Source organism: Triturus cristatus, chromosome 3_1 (assembly GCF_964204655.1).
Source record: "Triturus cristatus chromosome 3_1, aTriCri1.1, whole genome shotgun sequence".
In the NCBI taxonomy this organism is placed as follows: Eukaryota; Metazoa; Chordata; class Amphibia; order Caudata; family Salamandridae; genus Triturus; species Triturus cristatus.
Window position 1 is genome coordinate 215488382 of NC_140583.1, and position 18424 is coordinate 215506805.

General features: G+C 50.9%; 1 protein-coding gene across 3 annotated transcripts in view; it reads left to right on the top strand.

Moving 5' to 3' along the window:
- SCAPER (S-phase cyclin A associated protein in the ER) overlaps positions 1–13858 on the top strand; it is a 3109515-nt gene extending 3095657 nt beyond the window's left edge. For all 3 annotated transcript variants that reach the window (XM_085643688.1, XM_085643687.1, XM_085643686.1), the window contains exon 32: positions 13044–13858. In XM_085643688.1, coding sequence (XP_085499814.1) covers positions 13044–13147 — 104 coding nt within the window. In that variant the 3' untranslated portion in view covers positions 13148–13858. The remainder of the gene's footprint in view (positions 1–13043) is intronic.
- Positions 13859–18424: the final 4566 nt, after the last annotated feature.

An 18424-nucleotide genomic window follows, 5' to 3' on the forward strand; every position in this document is an offset into this window, starting at 1 on the left:
CTTGGGTTTCGGTCAGGTTGGTGCTGCGGCTAATGGGTCTGATGGCCTCCTGCATCCTGCTGGTACATCACGCCAGGTGGCGGATGTGGGCTCTGCAGTGGGACCTGAAGTTTCAGTGGGCCTAGCATCAGGGCAACCATGTCTTGATCTCAGAGGGCACTGCAAGACAGTTGCAGTGGTGGCTCACGGACCGCGATTGGGTAAAGTGGCAGATCCCTCTCCCTACCCAGAGCACGTAGTGGTGACGGATGCGTCCCTCCTGGGATGGGGGGGCCACATGGGAGAGGCGGAGATCAGAGACCTCTGGCTCCGGCGGAGACCCGGCTCCATATCAACCTATTGGAGCTACGAGCGATCCGACTTGCACTGAAGGCATTCCTTTCCTCCGTTCGGGGAAGTGTAGTGCAGGTGTTCACGGACAACACCACCGCCATGTGGTATTGCAACAAACAGGGCGGGGTGGGGTCGTGGACCCTGCGCCTCTGGGCATGGCTAGAACATCAGGGCATCACCCTGGTGGTTCAACACCTGGAGGGCTCTCTGAACGCCAGGGCGGACGAACTCAGCCGCCGGTGCATGATAGATCACGAATGGCGTCTGAACTCGGACGTGGCACTAGGACTATTTCGGCTGTGGGGAGAGCCTTGGTTAGATCTATTCGCCACCGAAGAGAACGCACAATGTCATCAGTTCTGCGCGTTGGAATTTCCAAGGTGGCACTCGCTCAGAGACGCTTTTCGTCGCGATTGGCGTTGCGGTCTGTTGTACGCCTTTCCGCCTATACCACTTCTGCCCAGAGTGCTGAAGAAGATCAGGCGCGACCGGGCCCAAGTCATCCTTGTGGCTCTGGATTGGGCATGAAGATACTGGTATCCCGAGCTACTCAGCATGGCGATCGATCCCCCGATCTGTCTGCCTCTTCCGGAGGATCTTCTGTCGCAGCAGCAGGGGACGGTCCTCCACCCGAACCTGTCCAGCCTCCGCCTCCATGCGTGGGGATTGAGCGGTGACAGCTTTCGATCTTCCTCCCAAAGTCTGTGATGTCATTCTGGCAGCCAGGCGTCCCTCCACTAAGACGGTATATGCCTGCAGGTGGAACAAGTTTGTGACATGGTGCACAGCAAAGTCTGTGGAGCCCCTTTCTGCCCCTCTTTCTGAGGTCCTTCTGTTCCTACTATCCTTGGCCCAGCAGGCCTCTGCTCTGGGCACTATCAAAGATTATCTTTTGGCCATCTCCGCCTTTCTAAGGCTTCCAGATCAGCCTTCTCTCTTTAAGTCCCCGGTTCTTAATTGTTTCCTGAAAGCCATTACGCACACGTTTCCTCCCGTGCCTTTCATAATGCCTCAATGGGACTTAAATCTTGTCTTGACCTATCTGATGTGCTCTCCTTTTGAGCCCTTTCATACCTGTCCTTTACGTCTTCTCACTCTCAAGACGGCTTTCCTGGTAGCTATCACGTCTGCCAGAAGAGTGAGTGAGCTCTAGGCTCTTTCTTCTGAACCTCCTTTCCTTTCTGTTCATCTGGACAAGGTGGTTTTAAGGACCCATCATGCCCTTCCACATCGGGCAGACCATCACTTTGCCCACCTTCTTTCCGCCTCCGCATCCTTCGAAAGAGGAAGAGAGGCTCCACCGTTTAGACCCAAAATGTGCGCTCTCATTCTATCTGAAGCGCACACAGCAGTTCCGGGTGAATGACCAGCTCTTTGTTGGCTACGTGGGTGCCAAAATAGGTTGGCCGTGCACAAACGAACCATCTCTCTGTGGGTCGTTCTGTGCATCAAAGCATGTTACTCGTTGGCTAACAAGGAGCCTCCTGTGGGGCTGCGTGCCCATTCTACTAGGCCAACGGCAGCCACTACTGCCTTGGGACACGGCGTTCCCTTGCAGGATATTTGTCAGGCAACTACGTGGGCCTCGCTGCACACGTTTACCAAGCTTTACTGCCTTGACGGTCAAGTCTGGAGGGACGGCTTCTTTGGCTGTTCTGTTGTTATTAGGAGCTTATAAAGCTCACTTATATCCAAGAGTGTTTTGGCGCTGCACACTGACTCCCTGGAGCACGAGGGGCCTATTCCCTAAATAACCAAGTCTTCAGCCCCTTTCTAAAAGAGAGGAGCTCCTCGGCATTCCTGATATGCGCCGGCAGGCTGTTCCAGGCTTTCGCTCCACAGTATGAAAAGCTATTTCCTCCCCAACTGGCCTTTTTTTATTCGGGGCACCGCAAATAGTCTGCCTTCAGAGGAGCGCAACGCTCTCCCCTGCACATACCAATTGAAGCACCTACTCAAGATCTCTGGGCCACTGCCCTTCAATGCTTTGAAAACTGAGCACAGAGCCTTAAATTAAGCTTGTCTTGATACCGGCAGCCAGTGCAGTTGCCGGAGTCCCTCTCGTTCGCAGTCTCGCCGCCGTGTTTTGTACCAACTGTAATCCGTACAGATGTTTTTTTCTTCAGATTCAGGTACAGACTGCTACAGTAGTCCATACGCGACAGAATAAGAGCTGAGACTGCTAACCTAAAACCATCGGCTGGAAGAGAAAATTTAATTTTTCTCAGTATCCTAAGGATATGCAAACATGTTGAAACCACTCCGCTAACCTGGTCCCCAAAATCAAGTTTCTGGTCCACGATCACGCCCAAATTCTTTGCCTTGCACGTGGGGACTGGTGGCTTCCCCAATGCTTCAGGCCACATATCCGGAGTCCAAATGTTAGGATTGTTCCCAAATATCATGACCTCGGTCTTCCCTGCATTCAATTTAAGGCAATTCAAGGCCATCCATCCTGCAAAGTCTTTCAGGCAATCATGGCACCTTGCGGCCATATCCACTTGAGACCCTCGCTGTATGGATAACACGATTTGTGTGTCATCTGCATAGGAATTGAGTTGCAGGCCAAAGGATCTAATCAAAGCCGCCAATGGGCTGACATAAATGTTGAAAAGCGTGGGGCTCAGGGAAGACCCCTGCAGAACCCCGTAACGGAGGGCAAAAGGTTTGGATTTATCAAGTCCCAGATCTACTGTTTGGATTCTGTCAGCCAAAAAGGATTTCAGGAGGCTCCAGGCAGTGTCTTCCACCCCCGCCCTCGACAACCGTTCCATCAGCACCCCGTGATGGACCTTGTTGAAGGCTGCCGACAGGTCCAACAGAATCAGGACAGCCACCCCTCCCTGGTCCACCACAACTCTAACCTCCCCAATGGCCTTGATCAAGCACGAAACCCAAACTGCGTGGGGTCGAGTGCCTTGGTTCTCTGAAAGAAAGAACTTAGTTGCCTATTTATGGTCTTCTCCAGTAATTTGGCCGGAAGTTCTCCGTGACTTTCTGGTGTAATCTATTCGCAGACCCACCTCCGGGATTGGTATTGCTGGGGTATCTATTCTAAGGTAAGGAATCTATCACTAACGTTTCTCTTTCAGATGCACAAGTTACTACTTGTGTAACGATAGATCTGTAAGAGACATTAGTTAGTTATATATTCCTTGTCTGATAGAGACTACTAGCCACAGATTCCTCAATGTAGAATTATCCCGAGGCGTGAGACTGGACCCGGAAAACTTTCTTGCCCAGCATCTCTGCGCACTGGGCATCAGTACCACGCGACTCCGCCCCGACATCTTCGCGGACGTGATGTCAGCGAGGTCACATAAGCCCCACCACGGCACGCTGACGTCAGTTTTCTTCTTTTCCGCGTACCGCGCGGATCCGGACCGTTTTCCTGGCCTGTTTCAGGCCTTCTTTTTCCGCTTTAAGTGTTTTTTTCTTGAGAACAGTGTGCGAATGCCTTCGGGCTTCAAGATGTGCTTGTCTTGCGCGCGCCAGATGTCGGCGACGGATCCTCACCCCATCTGCATGTGGTGTTTGAGGGAGCGCCACAACTCCACGGACTGCGTTTGATTAGCTCAAACGCTCCGTCCATCATCCCCCTTGGTATCGCTTTGTTCGCCTTAAGTTGTCAGGGTATGCCCAGACGTGGGTCCCTTGCTCACATTGTCACTGGATTCAAGATAGCCTGGCTGATGAGGGTTATGAACCTGAAACCGGTCTCAGGATGCTTGTTTCCGGTCCAAGAAGACATGGCTTGGCAGTTAGGGCTGGACTGTTCCCATGATGCACAGGGTCAGACTGATTTGCATATGGCCATGTCTGAACTGGGGTGGTGGAGTGAGCTAAAGAATGATGATGGATTAAACCCAGATCAGTTGACTGGGGGTGAGTGTTTGATTAGCTCAAACGCTCCGTCCATCATCCCCTTTGGTATCGCTTTCCCCGGACTGGGAGGCGTGTCTGCAAATGAAGCCGAAGTCCCGGCGGGACCGCCGAATGAAACTCCTTTCGGCACGCATGTCCAGGTCGGCGGCGGCGCCGCGCCCGTCCCCCGTGGAAGGCTTCAAGACCCGCCGCTTCCGTCTCCGACATCGTCCCTCTCCCAGGCTGCAAGGACGTCGCTCACCTGTTGGTAAGTGTCGCAGTTTGTCCCTGAGGCCCGGTCCCCGGCCTGTTGGGGGTGTGGGTTCTCTGCGGGTGGTGCGGCCCCGCGCGTCGCCACCCTATCTGCCGTTCCCCGGCGCGGGGATGACCAGAGCCCAGATGGAGGCGTATGCTGCGGCCTTGCAGGCCTCTTTGGCTCTTACCTCTTCTCCTTCTCTACCTGGAACATCTGCCGCATGCGGGGACTTCTGCGGCGTCGCCAGCGGCTCCGGCGCCGACAGGTTCTGAAGATGTGGTGCCGTCGGGGTGCTGCCCTTCGGGGTTCCCTCCTTCGGACCATGGTACCTCTGCCTCGCCGCAAACCCCCACGGTGGTCCGTGTGGTGTCGCGGGAGGTTGCCGGGGCTCGGGGCGTGTCCTCGAGTCCCCCCTCAGTCCTCTGGGCAGGCAGCGGCTTTGTCCGAGGTGACACCGCTCAGGCACCGGCGGCTGCTTGCCCAGGCGGCGCCGCAGGGGCCAGCTAGGGGTCGGGCGTGTCCCAAGGCCCGCCTCGTTCCTCCATGCAGGCGGCTGCCTCGTTGGAGGTTGAGTCGACACCTTTTCGGCGCCGTTCCATAGCCGCCCCGCCTCTGACCTAGCCCTGGTCTCCTGCGCGTTGTGGCAGAGGTCGTTCCAGCGTCCCCTTCGGGGCCGGTCAATGCTGACCTGACGCCGGTGGCGAACTCTACGGCGCCGTGCCGGCGTCGGGTCGTTGATTCGTCTTCAGACACCCCCTCTTCTCCAGAAGTTCGGCGGTTGTTGGTTTCATCTTCTCCGGAGACAGGTCGTCGCGTCGTGGCTTTTTCCCCGGCGTCCTCTAAGGACGGCTCTTCGCCGTCACCGCGCCCGCTTTCTTCGCCGGAGGCACCTCAAGTTTCTCGTTCCACCTTCCCCCTTTCCGGGCTTGGCCTTTCCTTCCCCCAGTTGGGCTGGGGGACGGCCGCCTTAGCTTGCAGCCATCGCCCACAGAGGAACTGCTTTCCCCGCCGCGGGGCCCTACGGAGGCGACTGCTGCCTTCGCTCGGGCTGTTTCCACGGCTGCGGGAATCTTGAGCATGGGCGATCCAGCTGCCCATTTCCCCACGGATCATCTGCTGGAGGTCCTCCATCAGGGCTCTGGTGGTCGGGAGCTGCTTCTTCCCTTCGAGGCTTCGCTCCACACTTCTCTTTTGGGGGCTTGAGGGCGTCCTGCCAAAGGGGGATCCGGTGCCCCAGCCACTTCTGCACCGCCACGTCCTGCCCTGCATGATCCTGTCTGTCTTTCCCTCAACCCCTCTACCAGGGGCCCTGTTTTACAGACTGCCTTTCCCTCCCTGCCATCGGTGTTGTCTCCCGCGTCACGGGTGGCCCGCAGGTTAGATTCTTGGGGGCGCAATATCTTCGCCTCCTCCAGTGCGGCTTTGTTGGCCCTTAACACTCTTTGCGTCTTGGCTAAAGCCACTTCTTGCTTATGGTATTCAGCGGAGTCCCTTATGTCTTCCGCTTCTCAGGAGGGTGCCTGTGTTGATCTGCGGCACCATGTGTTGGATAGCCGGGAGCTGGCGGTGTTTATTCTTCACTCGGCTCTGGACATTTCGGAGGTGCTTGGTCGTACTATGGCTTCTTCGGTGGCCCTTCGTCGCCATGCCTGGCTACGGGATAGTGTATTCCCTGAGAACATTAGAAAACGGCTGGTTGACCTTCCCTTAGATGACGCTCTTTTGTTCCACGCCCCTGCGAATTCTGCCATTCAGAGGTTTCTTGTGGGGCTTTGTCCACCTCCCCCCCATTCAATGACCTGTACGTTGGTCTGTGTTTTGGGAGGTGTTCTTCCGTTGTTTTCTTGGGGTCTTGTAACGAGTAGCCCTGGTTGTGTGTTCTGTGTGGTTGATGTGCCTTAGGGTCCCTTTTTTTCTGGGACCTTGGTGCTGTTGGCTGCTAGTCCGGCCCTTTTTTGACTTGTGGTTTTGGCTGTTGGTAGGCCCGTGTAAGGCCTGAGATTAGGCCTTCTGTTTATTCTTTATTGGCTGATTGGCACGCCGTCCGCAGTTTTCTCCGCAGGTCTTTCTGTTTGTCCTCTGCTGCAGAAACCTTTTCCTAAGAGGTGTTCTCATGTTCTTGGATTGTAACGTACCCTATGTGGGGTAATGGTAGCTATTGCATAGCTCTATCATGTGCTGGGGAGGTGTGGTCGCACTTTGGGTTTCTGCTGTCCGTGGCGTTGCGGTATGTCGCAGGTGCAATCTTCTTGCTGATTGTTTTGAAGCAGCTTGCGTTGCGCCCCGGTCCGTCCTTCTCATGGGTCGCCATGTCACTAGCCCAGTCTGGCCTGCTGTTTGCGGCATTGTGTTGTAGCAGTTCCGCACTTCTATCCGGTGTTTCAGCTTCGTCATCTGTTTGGTGTTCCGGGGGGGGACTGGCTTTCCTTGGTTTTTGTGTTCTGGTGGACGGTTTGGTCCGTCCTCTGTCACTGAAGAACCGGGATTTAAACCCAGCGGCGCAGGGGACACGCCCGAAGTCTTCGGGTTCACCTGTCTTAGAGTACAGAGACACGGGATACTTCTTGGTGACGCCAAAGATCAAATTTTATTAGCTGCAGCCAGTAACAGAGATCCTAGAAGTACAACACGGTGTATGTTCTCAGGAGACTGCTCAAATTCATAGGGCGGAGCATCGTCTTTTATGCCAAATATCACGTTCCTGACTAGCATCAATTACTTAAAAATTGACCAATCAAAGGATGACATTACCGAAGTATCACATGACGACAAGCCCACTTTCAGTTGTCCAGCTCACCAAGAATGACAAGGCAAAATCCAGCATTCTTACTCGAACAGGCCGGACGGGCCCACCATAAAAGACCTCGACCCAAGTCAATAATTAGGCCATAAAGAAAGAACAGAAACAGATGAGAAGCAAGATAGAGGGGTGTGTGCGTGTGTCATAAAATCAGCAATGTCCTGCTCCCTGATCTCTATCTGACCAGCTGCTTGACGAGGAGGAGGCTCAACAGTTTAGCCTCGGGCAGCGGGGTCAGTTCACTCAGGTCAAACAGAAGTCAGCACAAATTTACGCTAAGGTGTATGTGTCCCTAGAGACTCGTCTGGCCACGGTCATGCTGTAGTCATCAGCCTATGTGAGGGCAACCAAAAAATGGCTGCTATGCACAAAATGAAACCCAAGGGTTCAGACCAGATCGTCAAATACACAGTCAATCCATCGGTGTAACATGACGAAAACACTCATGCATACCGCACTCATCATTTGCGGTTCGCTGATAACAAAATCGTCACGATACGACAACTTTCATTGAACGGGTTCAGGATTCACGGAACCTCATCTCTCTCTCTCTCTCTCTCTCTTTTTTTTCTGCCTGGTTCTGTAAGAGAGTGGGGTCTGCTTTCTATGTTCACCCCCACTTTTTGCTTTTGCTTTACTAGTTTTCGACTTAGATGTGGCTGTGGGCCTGCTAATCAGACCCACAGCCTTGCTGTCCTCTCTCTAAATTGATACTATGTACTTTAGGTGCATAACCCATTTGGATAGGATCACCTTATTGGCCCCTGTACAGTGTACCCTAGGTACCCAGGGCATAGGTGTACCCTAGGCCTACCAGGGGCTGCAGCATGTATTATGCCACCCCTGGCCTGGCCTTCCATTATGACACAACTGGCTGATCACTCAGCTGGGGCAAGGTCGTGTAATCACCCCTTGCTTAGGTGTAGTATTCCTATACCTAACTTACATATAGACACATGTGTACCTATTAGCCACTCCTATGGCAGGCCTTAACAATCCTGGAGGCAGAGTGCTTGGTAACATGTGAGATGGTGCTCTAGCATGAGCTGAGCCTGTCTGCAGCTTTCGGAACCATGTCCTTATAGCTGTTCTATGATATAGCCTACCATATACTCTTAAAGTGCCTTATAATCTTAAACGGTTATGGTAACTATGGTTTGGCTTTATCAAAACATGTCGTGTAAGGTGTCTAACACTTTGGAATAATACCCCCATCCCATTTCTGGGGATGAGGATATTATGAATCAAAAAGGAAGGGGGGGGACCAGGAGCTGGTTGTGGTCCAATATCCGTGCTCCACCAATAACAATTAAATCAATGAGGACATTGTTCCATGAGGATATTATCCCTCCCTTCTAGAGGGAGAAGACATGTTGTAACCTACTTACCCGGTTAAAGTTAACCAGAGCCCCAGCATCACAAAATGGATGCTGCTGCCACAGACATGAGTCTGACCTCCTGCTGCTGGGAGTGATCCCGGCAAGGGAGGCTTGGACAATAGGTTTCCTGCCTTGGGAGGTGCGAGCACCACCCCAGACAGGCCTTAGTGTATTGGGGCAGGGAGGGATGAATAGAATGAGACATGCCTGGGGCACACAAGGTGTCTCGTGCATAGTCCAGTTCAAACCGGTGCTGGGGCACTCCAGCCCCAGTCCTGGCGCGAAACTGGACAAAGGGAAGGGGGTGTAACCACCCCCCTCCCAGGTCCCACCCATAAGGCGTGACCTAGCAGGTAATCCAGCCCCCCAGATTTGGATAAGAGTGGTAGCTGGGCCCCAGGAAATTAGATTATCCTGAACCTGCAACTTGAACAGAAACTCTGGACCTTCGACTTTCGACGAAAGAAGAAGACTGAAGAATCTCCCTTGTGGCCAAGGAGTGGCTACCCTGTGCAAACAGGCACCATCAAGAGACTACCCTTTGCTTTGCTAAAGTTCTACGAGGGACCGACTGCAGAGCCCGACCAGAGCCTTGACTTCCAGACTTCTCCGACCCTGATCCACATCCACAGCCGAGCTGAGATCCGTGGAGGCGACGAGAGACGTGGGACCGGCTACCTGGGAAAAGTGGCGAGTATCTTCCAGCGCAGCTTCTGAGGCACCCTCGAAGTTGTGCACCGGGGATTGAGAAGCCCCAACCTCAAGCACCATCTGCACCGAAGATCAGCCCCCCACACTCCACGAGTCCTGCGTGGGGCCCTTCTGCATTTTCCTGCTTGCCGCGTCTGTCCGGTTGCTTGCCCGCTGGCTAGTGGCCTTTGAGACGACGCACTCTGAAATCTTCAGCGCTGGTTTGGCTCCTCCAGACTGGCTCCCGCTTCTCTGCAAAGGAGAAGCACCCCAGACCTTCCTGGTCTGCACCAGAAGCAAGTCCTCCGTTCTTCGTGGGTTCCGCTTGCCAAGGCTTGGTGAGTCCTAGTCCAACTTCGACGCCGCCGACAGCAAGAGCCTTCGTGGGACAGCTCGCCTCCTGGTCCGGGTCGTCCTCGACGTTCCCTGGTCCTCGTGGCTGCAGCGACAAGCTTCACCTTCACCTGCAATCTTCACGACATCGCCTGGTTCCTTCCTGGTTCCACGTGGTCACTGGCTAGTGACCTTCACTCTGTCCCTTCTGCTTGCAGGTCTCCTCTCTTCTTGGTCCCAGCCTTGGGATCCACCGGACACTCTTCACTGACTGCCTGTCAGCAACTTTCCTTCAGGCATCCCTAGAAGTCCACGACGAAACCCGACGCAAGTTCACACCTATGCACCCGCAGCCTGTGGGCTAGGTAACTTGGGTACTTCGGTGCTCACAAGGGTATTGACTATCCTAGGGTCTAGTTTCCGAGTCTAGACTTTCTAGCTATACCAGAAGTGTCCTAAAACTGTTTATTTCTAACTGCTAGTGATTCTATTGACTTTTACGCATTACGCGTGAGTGTTTCCACTCTGCACCTGAATCCCGTGGGCCTCCCACTTCCTAACTGTTGCTAGTGTAGTGTAGCCCCAGCGATTCCCTAGGCCTAGGCCTATCCTAATTCCGTGACAGTGGTCCTTATACCACTTACTTAGTATATGGTTTGCGTGGCCCCTAGGGCCTAACTGTATTACTTACCTGTGTGACTTAATGTATGCTTAAATAAGACTGTGTTGTACTTACCTCTAATCTCATAAAGAGTGCTGAGGGTTTGACTAGAATAAATACACTTTATTTTATATATATATCTGTTGTGGTGTCCTTTCATTTGGTATTCAAGGGATTATATATGGTATCACAGCTGGCTTCACATGCCATTCAGAGTTAAGCCTAAGACTGCTCTTGTCCATGCTACCACTAGGATAGCTGGTCTATAAGGTTGACTTTACAACCAATCACCATAAGGGTTGTTTGGACTGATATAAGGTGTACACTAGAACTAGTGACATCATACATCAGGCCAACTTCTCACAGGTTCCACTTCTTTAGTGGGTCAGTGTGTGTGTTTCTGGACCGGCTCCTCCTTTGGGGTGTGTCCTGGCCCTTCCTGGCCTCTGCCTTCGGCTGGCGTCTGGCTTGTCCTGGGTGCACCGTTCCGTGGTGTTGCCTGCTGCTGGCTACGTATGGCCGTGCGGGCCTGCTTGTTCTAACCCACCGTTGTGGCCTTTGATGTATTCTCTTGTGCCCTGCCTCTGGTTCCACTGGGGCTTTGCGCAACTGTGCCTTTCTTTTCCGTCCGCTCTTTGGCGGTGGGGCTGTTCCTGCCTTGCCCGCTGCTTGTGGCTGAGGTGTGTTCAGCTTTTTCTGTCACTGTGTATGTGTTTCTTACGGTGGGCCCTGCCTCCGGTTCTACCTCTTCTTCCTGGAGGTTGAGGTGGTCCTTGTGTTCCTTGGGGCTTTCGGGCGCTGTCCGCCCCTGCGGGGGTTGGGCAGTTCTCTCTTGGTTGGGGTTAGGATATCCTGGCCTTTCCCTTCTTGTCCCTGTGACCTGTCCCCTGCTGGGGCCCTGTGTCTCTCCTGGTGGGTAGGCTCTCTCGCAGGCCCTCCTCCTCCTTTCTGGGTATGGCTAGGATATCTATTCTACATTAAGGAATCTGCGGCTAGTAGTCTCTATCAGATGTACAAGTTACTTACCTTCGGTAACGATGTATCTGGTAGAGACGATTCTAGCCGCAGATTCCTTCACGACCCGTCCTTCCTCCCCGTTCTGCGAGGACCCTCTGCTTGGGTGTCTGTAGTCGCCTCCCTCTGGGTGGCCTGTCTTCTGTGGGTGTCCTCTTCATTTTCTTCTGGTCAGGCATCCCTCCAGCTGGTTTCTTTCCAGCGTGAGGGCCTACTTCTGCTCTTTCCCTCTGTTAGATTTTCTGACCCCCACCAGTCTTCTAAGTTGTTTTTTTTTTTTACGTGTCCCATGACCTCCTACTCCTTACAGGGGTTATGGCCCTCCTTGGCAGTGTGGTCTGCGGATCCCTTGCCTGACCTTTGTCCTCCCACTCCTTTCAGGAGGTAGGGCCATCCTTGGCAGTGTAGTCTGGGGATGGGTTGCTGTTACTCCTCTGTTCCAGGCTTGTGGCTCTTCTCCTTGTGGTTGTAGACTCACACTCTCTCTCTCTCTCTCTTTCTTTCTGTCTGTCACAGCGCTTTCACATACTTGTGCCTCCAGGATGGCTCTCGCCTTGGTTTGCGAGGTGGTTCCAAGGAGAGCGGTGCTTTGCGCTTTCTTGCGATGGCTTCGCTAATCTGGCCTTCTGGTGCTTTACTGCCATCTGCTGCTCTTGCCTTGGCTTGCACGGTTGTTCCTCAGAGTGGTGCTCTGTCCTTTTCCTGCTCTGGCCTGCTGTTGTCGCCTTTTGGTGCCTTGTTGCCACCTGGTGATGTTTCTTACCTTTTGTTTTTCTCTATTTTTATTTCTCTGTTATTTTTGCACACTGTTCCCATGCTCTCCTCAGTTTTGTTGTGATGGCTCCACGTTGTGGCGCGGAAAAGTTCTCCGAAGCAAACTGACGTCAGTGCACGGGGGGGGGGTGGGGGGGGGAGCTTAAGTGACCTCGCTGACGTCACGCCCGCGGAAGACATCGGGGCGGAGTCGCGTGGTACCACCCCCCGGCGCGCAGAGATGCTGAGCAAGAAAGTTTTCCGGGTCCAGTCTCACGCCTGGGGATAATTCTACATTAAGGAATCTGCGGCTAGAATCGACTCTACCAGATAAATCGTTACTGAAGGTAAGTAACTTGTACACCGCCCCACCCATCCGCCCCATTCTGTGTACTGATTCTAGGGTTAAGGTCATCCCTTTCGGGGCCCTAGTTTAATGGCACCAGTGGTCAGTTTCTTGCATGGCTCTGCGTTCCTGGCACGGAAAGTCGTGTACAGAACTGACGTCATCTGTGACCTTATCTCGGCGCATACGACGCCAGCGACGGATACGGAGCCGCACAACGCCACCTACTGACGCGCATAGGTACTGCTAGCGAAAACTTTCTGGATCCAGTCTGGTGCCAGGGGATATTCTAAGGTAAGGAATCTATCACTAACTAATGTCTCTTACAGATATATATCGTTACGCAAGTAGCAACTTGTACATTTGGAGTCTTGCCTCATGTGTAACCTGATAAGGCATTTGTGCTACTGATTACACAGACTGTCCACTAGATTAAAATTTAACAGTTTCTCAAGAGATCCGTGTCTGGACGCTTTCCATGATATTTGTTTCATACATCATGTAAACTTAATGGGAAGCATTGCAGTTGGAGCTATTGAAAAACAACTTACGTGGCTGTGCTTGTCTTAGTTTTTAAACCACTGTGTAACTGTTCCTCTCCTCTTTTTCGCCAGAAAGCGTCTCAGCTTCCCAGGACTACCTGCAGCTTTCAAACAGGTTCCCACGAAAGACCTGGGAGGATGCCCGACAATTTTTCTTGAAAAAGGAGAATGAATAATGATGCAGTGTTGTATATTTTTTAATCAGAATATTTTTAGACATGCCAATTGTATACTTTAACGAATTATGTAAACAGTTTTGATACTTTACATATAAATATATGTATACTGTATGCATATGCTTAGAAATAGTAGATATTCATATGTATAATATATACCATTTGCACTATTTATTGTAAGTACTGTAGATACTTAATTGTTGTTTTCCAAATTTTTGGGATTTTGAGATTTGTTGACCAGATCCATCCTGTGTAGGGTCTTAAATCATATGTGTTATGTGATTTTTTTCACACTTGTAAACTGCTGAAATTATAATTCAGGAATGAGCTTGTGTGTTATAAGTTCTATTAAAATAACTTATTTTCTTCGTATGATGATTGTTGGCATCTTATATGTGGTTGTATACAAGGTATCTTATTTATAAATCTTATTTCGGATGTTGATGAAAGTTAAAAGCATATAAGACGTATGTTAAAGTTATTGCACCCTTAACAAAAGGGTGTAAGATGTTTACACATTGCTCGCTTGTGAGTTAGGTTTGGTTTCTTTGTTATTTGTGAATGAACTTTTGCCAGTTCACTTCAAACACTTACACTTTAAAGAAGCAATTTGTTTACTACAATGTTACTATCATAGTTTTGTAACATATTTGTTCATAATCTAAGATAATCGGATGCGTTCTCTCTATTAAAAAAACTTTTAGGAAACTATTTCTTAATGTCTTTTTTGCTAGATTGCAAATATTTTCCTGTCAAAAGCGTATATTGTTACTTGCAGGTTTTAGTGGGTCCATCCATTTTGGATTCTGACCCAATATACTGTTAAGATGCATAGTGTCTTGAGGGCAAGTCGGGAGTTAGGATGGCCCGGTATGCACTGGTAGGGATTGGAGCCCTCATCTTTAGTGAATTGCTGTCACATTACTCCTAAATGATGAGGAGGATTGTTTTTTAGTTTCAAGTCATCTTTATGTCTGAACTTGCTGCAAAGTGTATGGACTTCTACCCACTACATTGTCACTCATACAGGAAAGATTTCTCTTTCAGGACTTCCCTTTACAGGCAGCAAAGTCTCTAGAACAGAGTCATGGAAGTCATGCAAAACCTCCAAAAATATTTTTACTTTTAGGTCCTATACCTGTTTTGTCATTTACCTCAAGTGACGCATGGTACTACAGCACCGATGAAAGATCTGTTTCCTATGCAAAAAAGCAATTCTTTTAAATGATCTGCGGAGAGCATGGAGCCATACCTAGAAAAGAATAGTGCTGTCACTGCACCAGCAACATTAACTTAATTTTTAATTAAAGATTAATTTGAATACATTCAAAAAAATAAATATATATTTTCTGAAGTTTAATATTAAGCATTTGCAATGCAATAGTTCTCACTTTTGTTAAAGTTAGAGCTATTGGCTTTGAAAATGTTTTTTACTTTTGTTTTTTTATTTGCAGTGGAATAATTATATTTGCGTAGCGCTATTGCCATTGGTATTAAAATGAAAAGTAAAAAAATTGTCATTTTCAATGCCAACAGCTGTAACTTTAGCAAATGCGAGAACTATTGCATTGGAAATGCAATAGGTCTCACATTTATTAGAGTTGGAGTTATTGTCATTATAAATGCCAATGTTTTTTACCTAGCCTTGTTGCAGGGTGCAGTACCATATGTGACATGCTAGTGCACATGGGACAGGAGCCGAGCCACTGCCAAGCGTTGGGCTTAGGCTTGAGCCATGCTTGGTTGCCAACCTCTACCTATTAAGAAGATTGCACTTCGTGTGCTGCACCCGTTCTCTGTCAGAGGAAACCCTGCACTGTACGGTAGTGGATTGCAGCAGATTGGAATAGAGTGGAGTAGACTGCAGTGGCATACAGAAGATTGTTTCAGAGTGGAGTGGGGCAGGGTAGAGTTGAGTGGTATAGAGTAGTGACTTAGAGTGCAGTGTTCCAGAGTGGCGTGGAGTGGTGTAGAGTGCAGTGGTGTATAGTAGAGTGCACTTGCATAGAGTAGAGTGATGCAGAGTCTAATAGAAATAAGTAGAGTGAAGTGACGTAGAGTGCTGTGTCAGAGTGCAGTGGTGCACTGTAGATTAGAGTGCAGAAGAGTGGCATGGAACGGTGAAGAGTAGACTGCAGTGGCATAGAGAGTGATGCAAAGTTCAGTAGCAGAGAGTGCAGTGCTGCTGAGTAGAGTGTTGTAGAGTGCAGTGCTGCAGAGTAGAATGTCGTAGAGTGCAGTTGTGTAGAGTAGAGTGACGTAGAGCATAGAGTGGAGTGTTGTAGAGTGCAGTGGTGCAAAGTAGATTATAGTGGAATAGAGTGCAGTGGCGTAGAGTTCAGTGGCATAAAGTAGAGTGTCAGAGTGCAGTGTATACTGTTGTAGAGTGCAGTGGTATATAGTAAAGTGGTGTGGAACGCATTGGTGTAGCATGCAGTGGCGCAGAGTAGATTGGCGTGGAGTGCAGTGCCGCAGAGTTGAGTGGCGTAGAGTACAGAGACATAGAGTGGCGTAGAGTGCAGGGACATAGAGTATAGTGGAATAGCGTGATTTGGTGCAGATTAGATTGGTGTAGAGTGTATTGGTTTTGAATAAAGTGGTAGAGTGCACTGGCATAGAGTACAGTGTTGCAGAGTAGGGTGGCACAGAGTGGAGTGGTGTAAAGTAGAGACGAGTAGAGTGGTGCAGAGTAGAGTACAGTGGTGTGGAGTGGTACAGAGTAGAATGGAGAGGGGTAACATGGAGTATGTATGATATGGTAGCGTACTGCTATAACAGTCGAATCGGAGCAAGGTTGGGCCAGTTCTGATGAATACAGGAATTTTTGTTACAGCTCATGGGTGCATGCATGGAAAAGAATTGTTGCCTTGTTTATTTCCTTACACTTTTTTGACTCCAGTCAGTAAAAACTAAGTTGTGCACATCAAACGCATGAATCAGCAAAAATGAGACACACTTGAGACAGATGTTAAAGTCACTGAGGTTTTTAATTAATCAACATTTTATGGACCAACATGGGAACTTATAGGCCAAAAATAAGGGCAGAGGGGGCAAACATAAAAGCAGCTGAGTGGCACTCACAATACTCACCCAAGAGTACACCTGGGGGCAGGGACATTTTAAGGATTTTGGGGCCCTTGGGTCAAACGTGTTTTGTGGGCCACGGTTAAGGACAACTTTGAAGGTATTATCCAGTATTAGATAGAGACTTCTAGCTGCAGATTCCTTACCTTTGAATTTGCCAGGCGTCAGTCTGGATCCGTAAACTTTTGCTGAGCAATATCCCTTGCGCGCGATGTCGGGTGGCTCCATTCATCTCCGCGTGACGTCATCAAGAGTCGGTTATGACATCACTGTGCCTATATAGGCGCGACCCAGGTGCGCGGATGTCAGTTCTTTTCTTTCTGTGCCAGTTAAGCGCCGATCCGGGAAGGGCTACCCCTCTGCCGCTTTTTGGCAGGCTTTTTCTCAACCTTTGTCGAAAGTTTTGGGATACGACTTCGTGTGCGAGGGATATCTGGTAGAAAGACTGGTTTTAAACCATGCATGACTTGCTCCCGCTTGATGTTGGTAACCGATCCCCACCGCGTTTTTCTGCTGTGTCTTGAACGCGACCACAATTCAAAGTCGTGTTTAGACTGTCGGGCAATGGCCCGAAGACCTTGAGGGAGTGAGCGATGAAGTTGCTCGCGGCCTGGCAGTCGACACCGTCAAGCGAGACTCCGAGGAGGTCATGGTCCCATTCGAGGAAGAGGAGGTTGCGGGACCGCTCCCAGAGCCCCAAGTCCTCTTTCTCCCATTCAAGGTTATCTGGACACTCGGGGAAGAGCGGACTTCATCTTCACCTCAGTTGGCATCCGTTGTCAAGAAAGGTAAAGAGCACCAACGCTCTAGTCCCGGTTCTGTGGAGCAGGAGCCAGAGTCGACTCTGCGCCTAACCCCCTTTCCGGGAGCCGGAGCGACTCTTGCTCAAATAAGAGTTTTACGAGGCTATGCGCCGATTATTTGAGCGGAATGACCCCGCTGGTGAGCCTTCGGCCCTGTGGGGTCGGATGGGACCCCATCGGTCCGACGCCGTCGGCTCCGGCCACGGTGCCGGTGGGGCCTCAGGTATCCGATCCCAGATCCGGTTCGACACCGGCCTTGCCAACACGACCTCCCCAGGCGTTGAATTTGAAGTCGGTGCCTGCGACATCGCTGATGCCCGTCGGCGCCGCAAGCCCCATCCTCATCCCAGATTACACAGAGCGGGAATGGCATCGGGCTACGTCGATTCCGACATTGACAGAGCCCAGGGGTTCTATGTTGTCACCTGAGCACTTTGTGGACATGCCGGGTTCAGGAGAGTAATGGGAGGAGTCTGGAGACTCACTAGAGAACCAGGATCTCTCTGAGGAGAAAATGGAATGGTATGGTGAACTTGGGGAAGCCAGTGGTCTGGATACTTCACCAGACACTGGCATGCTCTCTCCAGAGGAGGGGGCTCCGATGCCATGGTGGTTAAGAGGGCAGCTGAGGTCCTTGGACTGAAGCTGCCCTCAGTGCAGGTCAGGACTAATCTGACCAAAGTGTTTTAACCTGGGGCTTTAACCTCCTGAACCTCTATTGCCCCTTAACGAGGCACTTACGGACCTCCTTTTAGGAACATGGTCCAAGCCTAGTACAGGGGCTCCTGTGAATAGGACGATTGCACACTGCCATCGCCCAGCTCCAGGCGACCCAAAGTTCCTCAGCCAACACACCACCCCAGACAGTTTGGTGGTGCAGGCCTCTACTTCCCAGGGCCCATTGCCTTCCGCACCTCCGGATAGGGAATCCAAGAGACTGGACTCATTTGGGAAGATGATGTTTTCTTCCTCCAGTCTAGCATTGTGGTCAGGGATTACCGCATGCTTATTGGGCCGTTTCTCCCACACTCTTTGGGAGACAGTTGCGCAGGTGCTGCCACAAGTCCCGAAAGGAGGCCCTTGCTGTGCTCTCCCAAGCTGTCAAGGATGGGAGAGATGCAGCAAAATTCTCGGTGTGGATTAGATACAACTGATTCGCTGGGTAGGTCGATTTCAACTACGGTGGCCTTGAGGCGCCACGCCTGGCTTCTCGGGGGATGTCCAAGCCAATTTTATGGACATGCCCTTTGATGGAACCTGCCTTTTTGCTGAAAAGGCAGATATGGCCTTGGTCAGGTCCAAGCACTAGGCTGATTCTATAGGACCACACTACTCCAGTGGGTGGTAGAATTTGTCATAATCTCCCCTGTTGGAGATCTATAACATCAGA